Source organism: Acartia tonsa, chromosome 6, assembly GCF_053477335.1.
Source record: "Acartia tonsa isolate MP-2025a chromosome 6, ASM5347733v1, whole genome shotgun sequence".
Taxonomy (NCBI): domain Eukaryota; kingdom Metazoa; phylum Arthropoda; class Copepoda; order Calanoida; family Acartiidae; genus Acartia; species Acartia tonsa.
In genome coordinates this window covers 53,394,383-53,417,146 of record NC_137265.1, presented here as the reverse complement: position 1 = coordinate 53,417,146, position 22,764 = coordinate 53,394,383, and the positions used below count along the sequence as shown (strand labels likewise).

Below are 22,764 nucleotides of genomic sequence, written 5' to 3'. Positions count from 1 at the left end.
AAAAGTAATGAAGAGACTGGTTCAAACCTGGAAGAAAAAGAAAAATTATCTTGGGTTAGTTCTTTGTGTTAACATTAAAATTATATTTCTGTCTGAAGCTATGAATAAATAAGTTTACTTATTATTTAGGATCTAAGTACATAATAATTATTTTTGACAACCAAATAATGATAATTTAAACATCTTTATAAAATTAAAAATCTAAATTCCTTCTCAAATTTCTAATTCAGACTTCTCCAGATTCTTTATTTTGAAATCTATTCTAAATTATTTAGATAATATCTGAGCAACAAAACATCTTACAAGAAGAAGGTTTGATCAACAGATCAGAAATAGAATTACAAGAATTGGAAAACAAAGTAAAATAATATCCTTAAAACACGATAGTTCATAATGAAATATTATTGATTCTTGTTAATGAAATTATTTACTAAACATTAGTTAAGTCAAACTGATAACAAATAATCTTAACTCTACTTTTCTTTCCATGTTTTAATTTCATTTTATTTAAGGACAAAAAAGGAAAAAATGTTCCCCTTAATTCAGTAAGTTGTCCAAGGTAATAATTTTACTTATTATTTTTTTTAGATTTCAGTGTAAAATTTATATTTATATATCTGTAATACTATTTTTATATTAGCAATAAATATGATATGGAAGATATTTTTTTTTCTTGTATTTAGTTTTATGCTATAACACAAATAATTGCATCTATATTTTATAGGATACCAAAACCAATTGAAATTCTGACTGGTGCAAATATTGTCTTTTTGATCCTTGATGTTTGCTTGCCAACCTGGGATTTCATAAGTGATCTCATGCTTACATTCAAATACTGGGCTAACTCTGATTTCAATATGGTAATAATTGTTGTTACTTAAACTAATTACTTATAGTTACAAAGAAGTACATTTTGACAAATAATTAGATTTTCAGTATAAATCATCAATTAGTCTTTACATAATGTACCTTAATTAAATGTCAAATAATGATTTGGGAAAAAATTAATATGTTAAACAAAAACATCCTAAACTGTTTTAACCTACTTTTGAATGGGGGGTCAATAACATACTAGGACACTGATTAACTTTTTTGTAGGAATTAAAAGATTAATTTTTACTGTTGCTTGGGACATTTTTGTCAGATCAAAAGGGTCTTTTAGTTTGGGGTAAAATTGTTGCTTACAGAACAATTTTATATAATTCACTTTATATTAATTCAATAAAAAAAACATTACTCTGTTCAATGTAAATAATTTTGTTTTCTAAAACAATTAATTTTATTGAAAATTCTAACATTATACAATAAAACACATAATGCTAAAAACAAATAAATAAGAAATCTTCCTTCATTTTAATTTTAATTTCAGAAAGAGTGTTTTCACAAAGTGATTTATTTTCAATGTAGTCAAATAGTTTTTATTTAATTAAAATGAAAAGAATGAAAACTATACACATAAAAGATACATACTTTAAAAAATATTTTAAAAAATAAGTTTAAATAATCTTATTTTATATCATATAAAACAATGCTGGGAATAGTGTAATATACAGCCAATTGTCCCATCTCTCTCTGCATTTCTTATCTTTCCCATGTTAACATTTTTCGTCAATTGTACTATCCCTCTAGACTTCTCTTCTATACACAGGAAGGAGATAACATTAAACTGTAAATTACAATTATACCCAGGGAGTGAGGAGACATTAGTCTTTACAGTTGTATAATGTATATCAACAATCTGCCATCTTAAAAACTTTGTGTTATTGAATTTTGATTGGTTCAAATTCAACCAATAATATTGATCCACAATAGGGGTAATTTAAATTATCATCATTATGGATGTAAACGTTCGTTGTCTTATCCCTGAATTATATAAAAAGTTACATTCTTATTTGTTGCCCATAGCTTTCATTTCTTTATTGCAGTTTCTAACCACCAGGGATCTAAAGGGATAGGTAAGACAATAGCCGATAAATTTATGTCCATCCAAATGATTTTACACAAAATTACTATTTTGTAGATTACAGTTAGTGATTGAAATGTTTGGACACTATAGTTATTGAACTATCCTATCAAAAAATTGAATTTCCCAAAGTCCAATATTGTTCAGCTAACGAATTCTATTCTATTGATATTTTTTCTTGGTAGGGTATTGGTATCCTCCCCAAATATAGTTTTTGATATACCCAGAATCTATGAAAAAACTTCATTGTAAAGGAGAAACATATCAGTTCAATCAGTTTGGTTCAGACAGACAAACGCACGCAGTCTCTGTTAATCGATTATAGGGATACTAGCAGCTGCACTCCTAGAGGCCTCTAGAGGCATGTAATATATCCACTAAGCAACGCTTTATATTTTTGGCTATTTCTCTTGGGAGGGTGAAGGTTCCCTTGCCCGAAACAGCTATAAACCGTCCTAGGACTTATGTGAAGCTACACTGTAAAGGAGAACCATATAAGTTCAGCGGTTAGCAAGGCAGTACAGACAAACAGACACATAATGATTCCTCTGCTACTAGGGTTATAAAATAAATATTTTTCCAGTATGGCTTCGACACTGATTTATATCAGAAGGATAAGATCAGGTTTTCTTCCAATCATGTATAGCATCATATTCCAGATAATTTTCCACAAGGCTAGCAAAACTGGTATTTATCTTATAATTTTTCATTTAAATCCGCAGAAAGCTGTCAATGACTAGCTATTCCAGTATGGCTTCGAATTAAAGTAATTTCTGCGGTTTCACAAATAACAAAATGAAAATAAAGGGGGAGGGGTTAATCCAACCACTTTGTAATCAATGAGTAAATTGCACTTAGAATTCTTGGTAGGTCTATTTTCCCTAAATTGAACAAAAAGTTGGAAAAGTAACGACTTGGTTTAATTCTTGGTAAATAATAGTGTATCGCAGCGATATGACTTGAGATCTTGTACGTTCAAACCGATGATAGATGATCAACCCACTTCTTGCTGTCTGATGAGGATGGAAAACCAGAAGGCTTACAAACCTTTGATTTTCAAGATGAAAACCAATGATATAAACAAAATATAAAATACATCAATTAAAATAATACATATAACTGAGATAAACAGATCAGACAATACAAATGATCATAATCGATTTAATCAAATATAAAACATCATCCTTAAGCGTATTATCATTATTAGTATTAACATTATCAGGTTACATAGGCACAATTGGTCTTTTTATTAAACAACAAAGGAAATAATTTGCTCTTTAATTTAATTGAAGTTAAGCCTTATATTCAGCACACATGTAATAATCATTACCTGGGTTACGTCTCATGTAAGCAGGACAGACTTACAACAGGGTTCTGAAACTCAAACACACTTTCCATGGCACAAACATCCGTTTTTTGCATTCTCCAATAAACAAAGGAGAAAACACGCTCACGGAATACCGCACTCTCAGAGGTGAAATTAGAGGAAATGTCGTAAATTTCTAGTACCAGCTGCTAAATGGCTAGAACCCGCTGAAAACAGCTGAGAGCAGCCAAGAGTATGAAGAGTGTATAAGGCTTGTGACATGTCTAGAGGTAGGTTTTTATGGGTGCTGAGCTCAAAAATATCCATATGGCAGCTGGGTAATGGCTGCAGCTTAGCTGGGAAAGACCAAGGGTAGCTAAATAGCAGACGAATTATTTTACTAGGGGGGAAGTAGTATTTTACAATGAAAAAGGGGTGAGTATTCATCCTCTTATCCTTTTTCCTTTTTTCCTTAAGCATCTCTATACTTAAGTCCTAAAAATGTAAGTATGTCCTTAAACATTATCCTGTATTAGATCAGTTTTTAAACAAATTTGCTCAAATTTTGTTTATAATTTTATACATTTATATTCTGATTATTCAGTTATGGCACTCTACAAGTGTTAATGTTCGTTTGTCCTACCGTTTCAGAGCTTCACTTTTATGGATGTTGTCATCCTTGTTGTTTTATTGTCATTGAAAAGGGGACTGAGAAATTTTTCAACCAATAATTTTAATCTTTGGAAGGAGTAATCTTATTTATTATCATTAGGGATGTAATACATTTATCGTCCATTATCTTATCCCATTAGATCCCTGTTCAAACTCTTCAATTTATTTCTACAAAAATATTAGGGTACATGGCGTTCCTGCAACTGGCAGGAATACATCTGGATGTATTTTTGTCATAATGTAAAAAACTCTGCCAAAAATACAGTCATCCTTAAAGTAACCGCCATAAATACATCTAACACAGGCATTTATACATCCAAAATTGTCAACTTTACATCTATTTCTTGCCAATTTTACAAATAAACTTTTTTATATGTCATAAATACATCCTATACATTTTAATTAATAATAAACAATAGTGAACTGTATAGTAGACAGTTGTTATCAATACAATACAGCAAAATTTCCATTTCTTAAAATATGATCTTCCTCACTTGGGACTGTACAAAAATAAAGAATTTAAAAAATAGTTAGATATTTCTTTAATTCACTGATTAGATTTTACGTAAGTATTATCTATAATTCTTACACTTTTGATGACTATAATTGTAACCATTATATTTAATAAACTAAAGAAAACTATCATAATCCTAAGTATATATACATTTACAATTTCACCGCCAATAGAGTTTAATATATGAGTAAAATATTGTACAAATTATTGATGTTATGTGGTAAATAGCTTGACATTTTCTTACAAAAATGTGTATTTTCATTTTTTATATTTTGTTTTTAATATAATAAAACTATAACCAGCCCCCATCCTTCTTGTAAAATCTATTAGATGTTTTGTTTATCTTTTTTGGTTTTACAATAAATCAAATTGAGAATTAATACTTAATAGAGAAAATTTAAGGAAGCTTTTATTAAATGATGTACCTTTTTCACAGTAAATAACAGAGCCAATTAGTAAATTTGATTTTAACTAACCTGTTTTGTATTCTATGGAACTTTGCTTTTCAGTTTGTCCTAATATTTCATTGTCTTATAGTTTCTTATATCAGAGTTGTCCCCTCCTGATTTTCAAAGATCTAATCAGTGGGTTTTCAGTGCTCAATATGCACTTTATGGGAAAGCATTCTATACTTCACTATTTCCATCCATCTGTTTTCCTTTCCTTGCTTTTTATTAAATATTTCTTGTTGAAGTGAAGATAATGTTTAATTAGGAAATCTTAAGAATCTGTTATTTTTACTTTCTTGATATTTTGCTAAATGATTATATTTATCTCTTCTTCGCTACTTCGATGTTGCATCATTTTTTATTACAATACATGATTTAACATTATGCTTAGATATTTTCTTTGTTTTTTAAAGATTAAATTTTTCCCTCTCTCACTTCCCTTTTCTTCTGTATTTTTTTAAATTTCAATACTTATATTGACAATTTTGGATGTTTAAATGCCTGTGTTAGATGTATATTTGTCAGCATACCTACGATATATAGCAAATCACTGTCGAATTTACATCCAGACAAACAATTTTGACAAAAATACATCCACTGTATTTCTGCCAGTTGCAGGAACGGCAACGTCCAAAATATTAGTATTGTTTAGTCATTGATGGATATTATTTAATTATTAAAAAAGACATGTTAGAATATTCCTATCGATTTTGCCTGGTGATTCCTCTAACAGTTGGGTATCATTTAGAAAGCAGAGAAACTCGATAATCATTACCTATATATCTGATTTTTGGAGTAATGACAACAAGCCACAGTATTATAAGCGAGGTATCTCTATAATCAAATCCTATAAATGGAAGAATGTCCCTACTGTTTCCTAAATTTACGCAGTTTTGCATCAAATTTATGTACAATTGTGTTTAGACTTAGAAATCAATGTCCTGCTGTTCAAGTTCTAACATTCTACAATGGTTTTTGCTCTTTTGTCCTTCCATCCTTTTGATTTTAGGTCTTCACTTGTATGGATATTGTCATCCTTGATATGATGAGTAGATCTAATAGCATTGTAAACTTCTATCCTCATATAAAAGTAGCAGGTTGTTTGTCTGTGCATATGTAATACAGTATCTTAATAATAATTGAACCAATATGGCTACCCTTTGCAAAGAATCTTATTACAGGTTCTAGGCCTTTTCTCTGCTTCTCCAAGCTACGTTGTCTTATTTTTCATTTGGAGCATGAATTGTAATGAGGGGAGAGAGAATGTTTGAAATTTTTATACAAGTTCATGAATTGTAACGCGGGGAGAGAATATTGCATATGAGAATGAATAGTAAGCGGCAAAAGAAAATCTCTGGAATGTAGTAAGAATTCTTTAGCGGTGAACATATTTTGAGTGGAGGTAAAGTGTAGTGTATATTGTTATAGCGGGAGTACAAATAGGAGGCGGACAAAATTTTCAAAGGGCTTCGATCGCAATGCCACAAAAACAAAAAATGCCTAAAATTGAACAGAGAATAAAAGTTTCAGGTTAGATTTTCAAAAATCCAAAGTTGATTTTCTTGTGGAGAGTCCTTTTAATGCATTTTGATAGATCAAATTAAAAGGCCTAACTTTACTCTATAACAAAATACATTATTTATGAAGCAAAACACTCCAAAAGCTAATAATTCTACCCACAAGTAAAAAGACCTTTTGCTCTGGATATAAATGTCCCAAGCAACAGTACAAATTAATTTTTAAATTTCCAAAAAATGTTAATCTGGGGCTTAATTCAAATTTAGGCTCTGCAGTCTGATTCTACTGGTGTCATAGTATAATTTTGATATATTTGTTAAAAACAGGTTAAAGACAGTTTAAACCTTTTTTAGGAGGATCATGAAAAAATAACTACATCAGGAAATACAATATAACAAAACTAGCGGTTTTTTTTTATATTTAAAATATGTCTGTGTTAGGTTGATGTTTATGTTGCGTTAGAATCTCTTTGTAAAATTGAGAAACATAAAAAAAATTTAGATTTTTTTATATTTCTCTTGGGAGGGTCGTGGTACCCTCCCCCACAATATTATAAACCTTCCTGGGACCTATGAAATTAGTGCATGGGTTAGCGAGATCCTTTAGTACAAACACACAGACAAACAGAAATCCTGTTACTTTAGTATAAGGATAATATAATTATAGTTACTATAATCTAAGAAAAAAAGTATAAACTAGAATAAAGTAGAATATTCTGCCTGGTTAGAGTAAAATAAAATGATTATATATTTTACTGCTATCTATTGTTACTCAAATTTGCAAAAAAGAGGATAACGCCAAAATCTAAATGAATTTTAAGACTTACAACAGGTTATTATTGTTTTAAAGATGAAAATGAGTTCTACAACATCACAAATGATTATACAAAGTTTGGAGAAGGCCAAATGTATGCTGTTGGTTTCATAGCATCAGGTTAGTTTTAAACTTTAACCCATTTTAGGAATATAAAACTTATTCTTTTAATATTGAATTAGTTTAAAATACAACACAATCTAAGACTATATTGGTGTAAGCTGATTAATCAACTAATTATGACTAAAAATCACATTGACCCTTAACCCTTAACAGTCAGGCCCCTTGCCGCCCCTGAATTGGTCGGGGGGACGTTTGATGCCCCCCCCCCCTTTTATCTCAGTTCCTATTAGAGCTAGAAAGCTAATTTTTTTGTGCAAGTCCCATGTTTGATAATAAATTTCCAACCTTAAGTAAGTCAAAGTCAATTTTTGCTTTCTTCACCCTTTTATTTAACAACCTTTGTTTTTAGGTCATTTTTTACTTAAAAATTTCAAACATTACCTGATTAAACCAAAATTATGATCAGTGACACATTTTTTCTGTTAAATCATCTTTTAGGATGATATTTAAAAATTTGCTTATATGTTTCATAATATTTTATTTTGTTTTATGTCTAATTATCTTGGAAATTATTTCTTGAACTTGTAAAACTGAGTATAATCCAACATAGATAATCTTTCTAAAAACAAAGTAAGATATCTCTAAACTGAAAGATTTCACTAAAAGGAAGCCTGCAGGAAATGTGAAAATAAAGAGTAAAATTCACAACAACAAAAATTAAATTTAAAACTAAACTTTTTTGCTTCTTCATTTTTGTACTACAATCTAGAAGACACAGTTTTTTAGTGACATAATGAATATTTTTAGATATATTTTACTATAATAATATTTTACTTCTTATTTTTAGTGATCATCCTTGTACTACCCAGCTTATCCCTCATTCTGGACCTTGTTATGGAAAAGGAAAACAAAACTAGTAATTGGAAACTCACAAAAGCATTTGCTTATCAGCCTGCAATGATATTTAGGGTGATTGTCTTAATCTTAATTTTAATATTCGTGGGAAACTGTTGGTAATATAATTTTATACATAATTTTCCAATATGACTGAGAATTAGTTTTAATCCAGCAGATATTAATCACACCTGATCTGAAGGCTAAAGGGGTCCTGCGGAAGATCACACAACAAGTTGATGAAAACTAGTAAAATATAATGCCCAAGGAATACAGAACTGGTTTTGGTTAAACTGTATGAGTAGCTACTTTACTATGATTTTTTTCAAATTACTTTTTCTTCAAATTTAAGAGATTTAAGATTTTTTTTCTTCTCTAAATTAAATTATTTTGCTATTTTTCCAGTTCATGAGTCACTTGGGAAGGATCATATGCATTCTGACTCCTCTTGTTGTGTTCTCCTCCCTTTCCCCAAGGGTACCACTCCCCCCCCCCCCCACATTTCAGGGGCTTGTGGCCCACAGATAGGAAAAGATAGTTCTTTATCTGGCATGTTTAATTTTTAAAAAAATAATTCCAAAGTGTTTTTAAATTGAAATGAAATTTGAAAAGGCCAAAAATTCAAAAGTGCATGTTATATATAGGATTATCATGAGAATTGATCTTGTATTCAGACCAAAAGATCTTGGATTCCTAATGAATTGAATCACCAGCCTGGCCTGACACAATACCTAATCCTCTACCTTGTAATACAGGGTTAGAAAGTGCTGGTATTAGATGGTTAAATATCATATGCATCATTGATGTGACACTGAATTCAAGACCCATGTATGCTATTAATGCCTCCTTGAGTGGATCTTCAACCTTGTTTTGATCAACAAGCTTATTGCCAAAGCCATTGGTTAACAAGCTTGTCCATGGCTTGGTATGCTCTCTACCCCGAACATCTTTAATATAACCATCCCAAAAGGTGTGATTTACAAACCCCATCATAGCATGCAACTCTTCAACAGGACTCTTGTCAAGAACTTTGACATCAGCATCTTCTTTTTGAATCCAAGCTTCAACTGTGCTATAGCAGTTTTTGGCAAGCTTTCTGTTGGAATCATAAATTGTAGTATATATATCATGGCTTTACTTTAAGTTTCCAAATGTTCTTTCCTCCCATAGATCTTCAGGTAGATTTTCAACTGTGTCATCAACTGCAGATGTGATCTTTCTGAGAGGAACATGACAATAGGGGCAAGGAAATGATGCTGACAATGTCTGACAACTGCTATGATCAAAAGTCTTTGAACACTGGTTAGTTTAAATGCATGATGCCTCCTCCTTCCTTATAAGTTGAATTTTACCATCAAGATCAGCTATAACCTCATCATAATTTTCATTAGAAGCTCTATTTAACTCTGGATTGTAGTTCTCTGGAAATACAGTCATACAACAAGCAATAGCACCACTAATAAAAAACTTTCATTTTTCAGAAGCCACCCAAAACATCCAACCAGAGAGAGCATGCAAAGAATAAATTTCCATAATGTCTGTGAAGTTAAGATAGTATTCATTGTTTTATTTGACTAATAATCTGAGAACATTAACACAATGCTTAAATTTCTATCTAAAAGAAATCTTGAATCTCCTAAATTTGAAGAAAAAAACCATGAAAATCAGCAATAAACAAAGAAAAAAATTCAGGATGGCGGGACAGGGTGGGGTGGTGTTACCCATGGGGAGAGGGGGTACCCCCCTTAAAAGTAGTCAGAATGCATATGATCCTCCCCAAGTGACTCATGAACTGAAATAATTACAAAATATTTCAATTTAGAGAAGAAAAAAATCTGAAATCTCTTAAATTTGAAGAAAAAGTAATTTGAAAAAAATCATAGTAAGGTAGCTACTCATACAGTTTAACCAAAACCAGTTCTGGGTTCCCTGGGCATCATATTTTACTAGTTTTCATCAATTTGTTGTGTGATCTTCCGCAGGACCCAGTTATCCTTTAGATCAGCTGTGTAATAGGTTTTAAAGCCAGACTTGAATAGAAATATTATTTTTATAGATTATTTATTTAACACTTCAAGCAGAAATAAATCTAATAACTAAAAATTATTTTTAGGGTCTGAATTGTTTTATGAATCCACATGATCTAGAGAAAAGAAAGGAATATCAGAAACAGAAGGTATTAAGATGTGAGATATTTAAATCTAAAGTGTACATGAAACATAAAAATATTTATTTAGGCATTATTTAAAAAAAAAAAACATTGTAAGGTCATCTATAATACAAAGTACAACGATGTCTGTCTGTCCGTCTGACCGTCTGTCCGTCCGTCTGTCTGTCTGTCCCTTAAGATCTCGGTAACCACTGAACCGATCGGATTCTACTCTTCAGGGTATCTACCTATTGGTCCTGTGGTGGTTTTAAGCTATTTTCTCGGGGGGTGGGACACCCCCAACCCCCCCAAAAACCAAAAAATCCCCCCCCATTTTTTTTTTTTTTTTTTTTTTGAAGGAGTTTCCATGGTCCTTATGGTCTCTCGCAATAATTTTTTTTTATCACCTCTTGGGCAAAGCCCCTAGAGGCTAGGGGCGAAGCCGCTAGTAAAATAAAAAGTATAAGATACAGAATAAATTAAAATTACTATAACAATAAACAAATCCTAATCAGTTCTGCCTGGGTAACCATGAATATATCACTATGAGTAATAACACCAAACTCTTTGAAACTTTTTCTAAAATAGATGTTTATTAGATGAGTTGTAATAATGCTCATTAACTAATACCATCGAGGTCATTATTACCATGTATAAGATTAACATACCCAAAATTAAGGTTTAGATTATCATCTTTTACCATATTTAAAAACTTTTTTTACTTTTGGGGCTAATTATTATCTCTAACAAGTATTTAACTACATCCTGTAAACTGGAGGTTGTCAGCTTTACTCTGAAGTAATTTTATTTAAATCTAAATTATATTGTAAAATATTTCCTTTAACTTAATACCTTTACATTTAAAATTTGTTAAAAGCTAAATTAGTATGTACTCACTAGTATATAAAAAAAAGTACATGGTCAGCTATATTTAATAATTCAATTTTCATAAATATAAGATCTCAATTTTACTATGAAAAAGTTTTTTTAAATTAAAATATATATGTACATATAACAATCAAATATAATGAAAAAATATTTTATATCTTGGACTTTTAAGAAATGAAAAATTAACTGCTATAATGTTTGAATATAATATAGAAATGTAGTAATTTTTTTTACAAAATTCACATATAAATTTAACTTTTTTATGGCTTTGCACATAAAATACAGTTTTAATGACACTCTAGTTAAATTGTGTTTTGGACTGTTAGAGGGTATAGGAAGCTAATATGGATCTTGTAACATCTATGGAGAAGCTTTAGTTTAACTCAATAATCATATTTATTTACATTTTTGTAATCATGTACATTTTTTTATGAAAAATTACTATGCAATGTAACAGATTTTCAAAAAACACAAAAAACAATAATTTATTTGGCATAATTCTATAACTCTGATCTACCAAAGTTATGGAATGAAATCATTATTCCTAATACTAATCCTAATCCTGAAAATGAAAATGATAATAATAATGACGAGGTTATTTATACTTTTAGCACAGTTATGTCAAGAAAACAATTTTGTATGAAACTCAAAGATTTTTTGTTGGAAAAACTTAATTTTATTTGTAATAGAGAAAACTGTTCTGAGTGCATAAACAGATCTTGAAAATTGATTTCATAAAAAACCTAGTGATTTTTTTAAGTAGGGGGTGGGGGTTGTCTTTTGGCGGGGAGGGGAGTGTTGTTTTTTTTGGCGGGGAGGGGAGGGTTGAATATAGGGCAAAGCTCAAAGTGGCATTCTATAAAAAACTATTATTTTGAATTGAGAAATTTCTGTTTTTTTTTTTTGAAAAATAATACAGGGTGAGTCAGAAAAAACTGAGTTTTTCGATTATGAAACAACCAGAAGGAATACAAAAAAAAATAATTATATATCCTTGTTCTCTGTACAAAAGCACATCAAACTTGTAAAAGGTGTTTTTCATTATCTCTAAAAATGCGGCCTCTATGATAGGTGTATGGTGTCAAAAAATGCCTTGTGTGAAAAATGTTGATCAAGAAAAATTAAAATAACTCATCTATTTTGTATAAAAAAATCTTAAAATTTCAATATTTATTTAGAAAAAGGTCTAAGAAAAGTACTTTAATGAGTTTTAAAGGTGAAATGCTTTTTGGCTTCTCACAAAAGCATTTTTAGAATACTGCAATTTGTCATTTTTTCATATTTCTTGATTGTGATGCATGTGGTTAAAAGAATCTTCTATAATAACATAGCTTATAGTAAAAAGAAAAAAAAGCTTTTTATTTGACAAAAAAATCTCTTAAGATAAAAAAGTTATCAAGGTTTGAATTTTTAAAATAAAAATGCCTTTTAGAAACCCTACCCTATTTAAATGAAGTTATTATTATGGATTATAACACACAAGTATAATTTATCAAAAGGGGGCGGAGATTTTGGAGATTAAATCCAGTCTTGCACAAAATATAGAGGAAATTCAGGGGAAGTGGGTAGGAATTTAGGTAACAAGATGAAATATTTCCGGTCATGAGCTGGTTTTCTGGTCATGGAGTATTAAATCTTAACAATAGATTACAACAAAATGTTTGATTTTTAATATGATAATTTAATTTAAATAAATTGTATTTTTAAGATGTCAAAAATTTACAATCTGTTGAATACAAATTTTAATAATCAAAAAATATGTTTGTTTATCTTTTTAGGATGGTAGATATTTTTTATTATTCATAAATCTACCTAAAAAGTACAAAATAATGGCCAAAAAAGTCATCACACACACTTTTTGAAATCTTTATGGCCTAAAAAGCGCCGTTGTTTTCAGAGATATTCAAAAACACTTTTTCTAAGTTTAATGTATATTTTTATAGAGAACAAGAACCTATAATTGCTTTTTCCATATTCCTACTGGTTGTATCATAAATTCGGAAAACTCAGTTTTTTCTGACTCACCCTGTACAATGACAAAGGCTTGAAGTATTGCTTTTTTTTCCTTTTTATGTTTTTTTTTTCTTTCTCCTTTCTTTTTATAAAAACTTTACCTACTTATTAATCTTCAATGATATTTTAAAACTTGAAATATGGTATAAAAATTATATACAACAATGATCTATCTTATTATTTTTCCTTTTTATTCTCTTTACTTTCATATTATTTTGTTTTATTTTTCTCTAAATTCCTTCATATATTTTTTTTTTCATTTTTCTTATTATTTACTGATTTCTCTAACATAATATAAATGTTTATTTGTGTTTTTTTTTTACTTTTTTTACCATCCTCACAACTCAATTTAACTAAATTAGAGTTTCAATTTTTCCTTTCACATTTAATTTGTTTTATATTCTTTTTTTTTCTTTTCGTCTTCTTTAAAAAGGGGCTTCAGGAATCAAATACACTATCCCCATTTTGGTCAAGATAGTACTCCTGTAGCTCCTGGTGCATATCCTGAAAATTTTACTTCTTTTCCACCAATTTATATTTAGTTAATAATTAATCTCTTAGTATATATTATTTTATTTTGTATGAGACTAAACATCATAATGTAAACTCTAAATTGTCGATAGATAGCAGCAATTTAGAGTATTGTATGTGCTATCTCCTAAGCTAGGGGGTACCTGGCAGCACCAAATAAACATTATTATTATTATTAATTCTCTTAATTTTTTTAATTTTGAAAATTTGAGTAATTCCCCCCCCCCCTGACGTAGAACAACTATTTTAGGTTAGGTTAGGTTATAGGCTACACAGTGGGATCTTTTGCCAAAAAACGGGACATTGAGGGTAGACAAAAGTAAACATCAATAAAAAAGCTTGTATTTGACGAAATGGTGTAATTTCTTTTGCTTTAACTCAAAAATAACTTAAATTTTGCCTCTGTTAACTTCTAATGTGCATTTGGTAAGTACGTCTGGCGGTTTTGGGGGAGCGAAGCTACCCTATTTTTAAAAAATCTATAAACCTTCATAACTTTAGTTAGGATAGGAATATTTTAACAAAATCAACGTCTATGTAAATATTTCTTCAATGCAAACAATGTTTGTGAACATGAATATAGCGTCAGGTGCACCCATTTCGAGTCCCGGCATTTTTAGGTAGGTCCAGTATAAGTAAAATAGGACACTTATAAGGCATGTTTTCAAATATTTTTTTTACAGATATAAACAACAATAACATAAGTTTCAAAACACTTTTGATTTTGTGTTAATACCTTTATTCTAGGTCTAGCTATCTTCATTTAAAGTTTGTATAAGAATATAAGCATAATTACTTAAATTATATTCTCTCTCAAACGTATAATTCTCTCTCTCTCTCTGATGTGTATATAATGTTTTTGCAATATTATAATTAATCTCCAAATTTGAATTTCTGCTGGACCAAAACCAGTTAGAACTACAAATTTTTTTAGAACATATGCAATTTAGCAAATTTAATTGCTAAAATAAAAGTATTTATAAGTCATCTTTTTTTAAGGACTCCTTGTTCCCTTAAATGTCCATTAAAACCGCGAGAACGGCGAAAATCGTTAAAAATCACGCCAACGGCGGCAAATAACGGCGAAACGGTTCGCCAGAGGCAAATGATGCATAAGTAAAGAAAGTTCCGCCTCAAAAGTTAGAAAACATTGCAGAGATGACTTTGGGCTCTAAAATGACTCCTTCCCCCTCTAACGGAGGAAAATTTGAAATTAACAAGAACGAAATTGTTCAAACCATGCAATGTAAAATGCTCAATTACTCAAAAACGGACAAGAGGCCCCAGGTTGTGAAAACTGTTTTATACACAATACATGTTGTATATTGATATTATTATTGCAAAACCCGGGGCCTCCTGTCCGTTTTTGGGTAAAATGGAGAAAACTGATTTTTTGGGGTTGAAAATCTTAATATTTTTGGTGAAATTTTCTCACAAAATGTCAATTTACACCACCAAAAAAATATTTTTTTAAAATTTTTCTTTAATTAGACATTGGTACAGGTATCTGAAAAGTACCTCAATCAAAAATTATTTTCATAAGATGAACATAAATGTATTTTTTGTTGCTTTGAAAAAATTGTGTAAAAAATCTGGAAAATCATCAAAACTGAAGAATTTTTCGCTACCTTTTTTAAAAATGGCATAAATCCGCCAAAAATGAATATTTTTTAAAAATTTCTTTTCTAGCTGTCTACTTACAGCCATTATTAGGTCCTACGATAGATAAAAGTCGATTTTAGATTTTTTGGATGTCCCGATTTTTTTCAAAAGATCCCACTGTGGGCTAGGGCGCTGTGGCTAGGCAGGCAAGGGAGCCAAGCGCTGCAGCTAGGCTGACAAGGGGGCCGAGCTCTGCGACTAGGCAGGCAAGGGGGCCGAATGCTGCAGCTAGGCAGGCTAGGTAGCCGAGCACTGTGGCCAGAGTTGTTCAGGGTAGAGGGGAGGTACTCAATTTTTCAAAATTGAAAAAAATTTCTAAGAGGATATTACCATTTATTTTTAACTGCATGCATTTTTTTGAAATTTATATATTGACTGAAATATATTTGTTCATGATTTTTTCTCTCTTTACATGTTATGTAAGTATTATTATTTTATTGTAAAATCTATTGAACATGTAGTATGAACACCCTCCTTTTTCAAGCAATTTCATTCATTAACTTTTGGTAATAAGCATTTTCTATTTGTAAATTTTTGATTGGTTAGTTACAATTTATAAAAAAAACTTCAATGGTTATTTTGGATCCAGGACAAACGCAGGAGTCCCAAACGTCGGAGTGGTCAAACACAGGAGTGTTAAAATATTAATTTAAGTAAGTATTTCTATACAGGTTAGCTTAGGTTAAGATATGAATATACAAATAAGTCCCCTGCAGGGGTTAGGCATTTAAAAACCAAAATATGGTTTAAAATAGGTCAGGTTAGGTTAAGTGTCCACTCCTGTGTTTGTCTACTCCGACGTTTGGGACTCCTGCGTTTGTTGTAGGACCGTTATTTTTATTGAAAACTATATTGATATACTGGAATTTATATAATGGAAATAGGCACAATCAATAAAAAAAAATATTATTAAATCTGATTTATTATTTAGGCTTTTGATGATATTTGTTTGACTATTGAGGCTTAGGAATTAATTTTCAATTTGAAAAATCATATTTTTTGTTTTAAAATCATATATATTTATGAATATATTTTTGATTAGGATAGAGCTGTAAATTAAGTAGAAAAAAGCAGATATGATCAAGTAGATTCCTAAACACTTTAACCAAGCAATGTAAACCAACTTCTTTCTACAGTTACAACTGTCTTCCTTGTCATCAATGAAAATCACCAACACCGTCACCACCACAAGCAATGAAAAAAAGAAGCAGACATCAACACTGCCATAAATCCGGCAAATAGCATCATAATTTTACTTTACTATGTTCTAAAATAACTTGTATATTAATGATTTTAAATTATACCCAATAAAATATATACTAATAATAAAAATGTTTTAGTGTATTGGTGAAATATGTTTAAATGCTAGTTAATGTGCTTTTTATTAGATTTTTAACAAAGGTATTTATTTTGAATATTAAATGGGTGATATTTTGCCAGGCAAAGCTTCTATCTGGATTCTATTCTATCCTTTATCTTTTATGTAAAGACTGACCATACTAGTTTTTGGGGGATTTTCAACCACGTTGCCCCTAGAAGGAAATTTAAAAAATAAATATAGATAAGAAATAAATATTTCAGTGTTTCACACCCCTAGCCCCAAAAAGAAAAGTGCCAAAATAGAATTTCAAACATTTATTGAGTTCAGTATCAGAATTATGTACAACGTCCTACAAATTTCAAACACTTCTCTTTAAAGGACGCCTGCAAGAAATAACACGCTTTAACTGCTGAAAGACTGCCACAAGAAGACCCAATACCCCAAAAAGCCTTTAGCTTCAATAACAAAAAAGTTCTAGGCATTTCAAAATAGCATTTTATGTACAATGGAATTTTTGAAAGATTTTCAATGCTCATAAAAGAAAAAACAATATTAAATTACGTCGCCTAGGCACAAAATTATAACCTTATCTTTGTCAGAAACTTAGATTGCCTGTAACTGATTACATTTTTACAATAAAAACAACACATATCATAGTCAAAATCTATGAAAAAAATTCGATTTAAATTGCATTTTTAAACGAAAACAAAGGGGTAAACTAATACAAGCTTAGCTGTGATTGGTTGTTAAGCTGATTCAGCCTTCTGATTGGCTACAGTACATTCAGTACAACATAAGTAAAACCTAATTTTTTTTTAATGATTTTGACTATGAAAATGGGTATTTTTATTGTAAAAATATAATTAGTTACTGGAAACCTAAATTTATGACAAAAATAAGCTTATAATTTTGTTTCTAGGCCACGTAGTTTAATTTCAAAGTTTTCAACATGAGCATTGCAATTCTTTCAAAATTTTCATTGTACATAAAATGTCATTTTAAAATGTCTGGAACTTTTTTGTTATAGAAGCTGAAGGCTTCAAATTTTGGGTATTTGGTCTACTTGTGGCAGTCTTTCAGCAGTTAAAGCGTGGTATTTCTTGCAAGCTTCCTTTAAATTAAAATTAATAGTTAGGGGGGTTTATCCAGTTAGTCTATAGAAAACAAAATTTTGAAAAAGATACTTCTAGAACTATACTTGTAAGAGTGTTTAGAACAATGAAAACAACATCCACAAGTAATGAAGCTCAAAAATCATGAATGGGTATCTGAAAAAAAATTTACTTTAGAGCAGTGTCATACAATAAAAATTAAGAAATCTTTAAAATGACGAAATCTTAAAAATCTAGGAATCAAACTAGCACCGCAATTAATAGACAAACTTGATGTAAATATGTAGAATACTAGTCACGAAGCGGCCTTAGGCCGCCTTAGGGTCCGAGTTATTAGAAAAAAAACAGAGGGACATTTCAAATTATAGAGTAGCTTCTCTACTAAAAAATATTTTAGCAGAAAATTTTACATGAACTTTATATGTCTGTCTGGTACACAATCAGAATTATGATTTACTTTAAAATAAAAATAGAAAGCAATTTTGTCTGTGAGGATTTCGCTGACTAAAAAGCATCATATATTCAATTATCTTTGTCAGTCAGTCCGTCCATTATGCTAAAGTTTTAGTAATTAGATTTTAAGGTTTTAGAGATGTATGTTTAAAGTTTACTGTATATTTTTCTATTGAAATCTAATGTTTTAACCACATTGTCTATCTTATTAGATTTTTATTAACTTCACGAAGTTTATGGATGTTATCATATGTTTCTTTGTACTCTAATTGAAATGTCTGTCTGTCAGTAAGAAACCGTAAAGGGGTAAACGTGAATTTCTCTTCAGTTATTAAATTTCAATGGCTGGAATTAAAAAAACATCCCCATACTGATGAACATCTAGTATATAACTTACTTTGTCCGTCCGTCTGTTGGAAAGCTTTGATATGCATCTACTATCAAAGGTATTGTATAAATCTATTGTAAACATTCCCATGTTTTTTAGTTTTACTAAGGACTTATAAATAATGTCATCCTTGTTAAGCTTTAAAATTTCTTAGAAATTCTTATAATTAATCCTATCAAGAGTAAAGGCACATCAAGTGTAAACCTCGGTGGGTTAGGGCCCCTTGCAAGAATTAGGCTTATGGGAAAAAACTATCCCTTCTAATTTACAATTTATCTATATTACAAAGTAGAATGATGTCTGTCTGTGGCGCCGGATCTTGCTAACCGCTGAACCGATCGGGTTCTCCTTTACAGGGTAGCTTCTCATAGGTCCCGGGAAGGTTTATATTTATTTTCTTGGGGGGACCACCAACTCCCCAAAAAATGTAAAATGCCCCCCCCACAATTTTTTTTTTAAAACTAAAATTAAAATAGTGGGTTCAATTACCCCCCCCCCCAAAAAAAAAAAAATTTTTTTTAAATCTAAAATACGAAAAATTTGTTTGATTAAACCTCTTGGGGCGAAGCCGCTAGTTTATAAAATATGGAAGTGTATTTTCAATGCTTGATATGTACTCAATATGGGAAAGCACCCTAAACCTGTTCACTGTATATTTACAGGGGAAATATTAGAAAATAAATATAAATATATTAACTTGCACATAAAGATTACTTCAAGTTCAACTACTTACGTTAGAATTTCTCTCCGGCTGATTTTAGTTATTTATTTTGTAATAAAAGCCTTTGATACTATGAAAGTAATAACATTCTGCCTTAGCGTTTTCTTTTTTATTAAAACCACTCTCTCACACTTGCTTTTTCTTCCATTTTTCTTTTGATTTCTTTATTTGATCTTCAGATACGTATTTATAATAATGCTTTTTTCATTCTTTCAAAATTGCAATTTGAATTATGGAATTTATTTTCCAATATATATTTTTTTATATAACCATCACGAAAGGGTTAAAATGTTTTTAATTTTTGTTTGTAAATCTGAACACATTAAAAGTGGCGCTAGAATCAATTTATTTTAAAACTAAGTTTTCTTAAATTTACTATATTATGAATTTAAATTTTCTGTTTTAAGAATAGTAATTAAATACTTCAACATTATGTAAATAGCAACATAAAATAAAAAAGATGAATTTATTCTTAATAAAGTAAAATATTGGGCCTTATCGTTCTGGGCAATGAGAGTTTTTTATAGATTATTGGATCACTATGAGTTTTAAACATTTATCCCTTGGAAGACTTGAGCTCATATATAGACATTTATTTCCTGTATAGATCTGACATGGATCTTGAAGCAAAAATGCAGGCTGTTTTTTAAATGTTAAAAATTGGAATAATCTATTAAATAAAAGTTATCGCAAATATACTTAGTAAATAAGAATATTCAATCGCTGATAATTTCAGCTGTCTATACTGAATAGGAATAAAGAAAATCATGAAAACCTTAAAATCTAGGAATCGATCTAGCACCCCAATTAATAGAAAAATCTTAATAAATCTTAATGAAAATATGTAGAATGTAAAATTGATTAATCCCAAAAATTTCAGCCCTCTATCTTTTAAAGGAAATGAGATTATCATGTAAACTTGAAAACCTAGGAATTAATCAAGCACCCCAAGTAACAGACAGATGGACAAAACAATGGATGCGTTGGGCATATGTCATAGAAATCTTCACTTAAAGGGCGAATATAGGTTTGATATAATATGAGCTTATTTCAAAGGTGCCATTATATAGATTATAAATAACTTAAAGATATTGACATATATAATTGTATAAGTCTGTTTATAGCTTAAAACCTGTCTAACTCAAGATAATATTATGTAATTAGTGTGGTTCCCTAAGAACTCAAACACCCTAGCATCACACAAGGCTTTGTAGCAAGGTTGAATTAAAAAGCTTTCGTTAAAGGATAGTCGTAATAACGTGGAAACCAATTAATCAGGGGTAAATATACCCATCTTCTACCTTCATACAAATTATATAAAGTAAAATATTTAAAAGTTTAAAAAAACATCAAATAATGTAAAAAGTAAAAAAAAAATAATCGATAAAATTTTCTTGGAGGAAGAATGATTTCAAATCCCTGTTTTTTTAAGGTTCGTGTGTGTTAAAATGGCGTACTTGAGGGTTTTTATATTTTCCAGAATTAACCAATGATCTTTGTACAGAAAATAAACTTTAAGACGTATTATTTACCCTAGTCAAAACTATTGGCGTACTTTTACGCAAATTAATTTTACTTTTTTTAAAAATTGAATTAAAGAGTATATAATCTAAAATAATAAACATTTAAATTATCATTTAAGATGCGTGCCATTGTAATAGTCAATCAAACTTAAGCAAAATAGTAAAAAAAAGTCTTGTACAGGGCTAAAATAAACCGTTTGTCGTCAATCTCATTTATCATATGTTCAATTGAAACAGAAAATTGCAAAATCTACTTAAGGATTTTTTTGAATTTTTAAATTTGGCATAGATATTCTAAAAGTATGAAATGGCACCTTTCATATAAGCTCATATCATATCGAACCTATATTCGCCCTTTAAAATTTCAGCTGTCTATCTTAAATAGTAGCTGAGAAAATCATGTTTCCCCTATGCCATTGTGGACTGATGGATTGAGAGATGGACAGACTAAGTGAATTATAGAGTGGCTTCGCTAAAAAAGAATTAGGTCACACAAAACAACAGTTATAATTAGTCACACATTGAAAGCATGAAATTTAGACCCATTCAATAGGATTGTGAACTATCAACTGGTACAAAAAGTAACTAGCGAATTTCGTATTCACTAGTTATATATTTATCCTTTTTTCAAGGAATAAATTGAATTTTGATGTTTGTTGCAGGTTTATGAGATTTCAATTGAATCAACACTTCAAATCATTCTGCAGACTGGAGTTTTCTTGTTTCAACTATATAGCAGTGAACCTCTTTCCATTGATTACTCAGAACAAAAAGATTACACCCTGGAAATCCGAAGTATCACCACATCTTACCTGTCAATTCTATGGGGTTTGTCCAGTTACAAGATAAATGTGTCCCAAAGAGAACCCAAACTTTTAGATAAGTTTGTTTTGATGGTTAGAAGTTCTGTTGACATCACAGTCAGGTTAATTTATATTTAAATTACATTGGTTGCAGAAGTTTTTAGTAATAATCAAACATTAGCAAATATATACATTTTCTGAATATTTTGACTATACAGATCAAGAAATAATTCAAAAAATTCTTTTACTAAAATATTGAAGATTTATGACTTTATTTTGATTATTTAAAGATTAGATAGGAAAACATAAAAATCTTCATATACTTCAAAATAAAACCAGGTTAACTTATCACTTTATAGACCCTCCTTGTCCCCAATTTTAGTATTAATAGTATAACAAAACTGTAGATGATTTTTCATAATATTGCCCAAAAACAATATTTTATATTGATGTTTATTCTTAGACTTGCTGCACTCATGAGCATTATAGTCTTTAGCCTTGGATGGAAGTATGGAATCCTTATCTCTATGACAATCATGAACACAACATTTTTCTTCATTCCATCACTTGCAATAGTGTTCAACAGTTCTTCAACAAATCAATCTACTGACAGATCAGCTCTTTTCATTCCAGTTCCATCCTTCCAACAGCAAGAAATTACTGAAGACCCTAATGAAAACTGTAGTAAGAAAAGAAAGGCAAGAATGACTAACAAGATGGTTGCCCTGATTGTTACTATTGCAGTTGTTGTACTTCAATATCTTATTCAGGAAGAGATCATACCATTTCCCCAACAAGATTTATGGTAAACTATTTTCATCATATTGAAGTTAACCTTTTTTTAAGGGGAAGGTTTATCTTTATCCTTTTTTTAAAGTAGTTTTGGTTTTAATTGTAAAATTATGGTAAAATTTTCAGTTTATAGGTAAATTCAAGTCTTTGGGAGATTTTTGACTGTTTTTTTGCTGCTAGATAGTAATTGAATTTTGTTGTTGATAAATGCAGGAA

General features: G+C 29.9%; 1 protein-coding gene across 1 annotated transcript; it reads left to right on the top strand.

The window, feature by feature from the left end:
• The first annotated feature begins 9,885 nt into the window (after positions 1-9,885).
• LOC145323163 (uncharacterized) lies at positions 9,886-22,565 on the top strand. The gene is made up of 4 exons (XM_080165557.1): positions 9,886-9,972; positions 10,306-10,368; positions 21,616-21,878; positions 22,220-22,565. Exons 1-4 carry the CDS (start codon positions 9,886-9,888, stop codon positions 22,563-22,565), a joined length of 759 nt encoding a protein of 252 aa, XP_080021683.1.
• The last annotated feature ends 199 nt before the right edge of the window (positions 22,566-22,764 follow it).

Excerpts from the sequence above, each read along its gene's own strand:
- LOC145323163 (XM_080165557.1), top strand. The coding sequence starts at position 9,886 with ATGGCGGGACAGGGTGGGGTGGTGTTACCCATGGGGAGAGGGGGTACC. Across the intron at positions 9,973-10,305 it reads ATGCATATGATCCTCCCCAA|GGTCTGAATTGTTTTATGAA; the intron begins GTGACTCATGAA and ends AATTATTTTTAG. Across the intron at positions 21,879-22,219 it reads TCTGTTGACATCACAGTCAG|ACTTGCTGCACTCATGAGCA; the intron begins GTTAATTTATAT and ends GTTTATTCTTAG.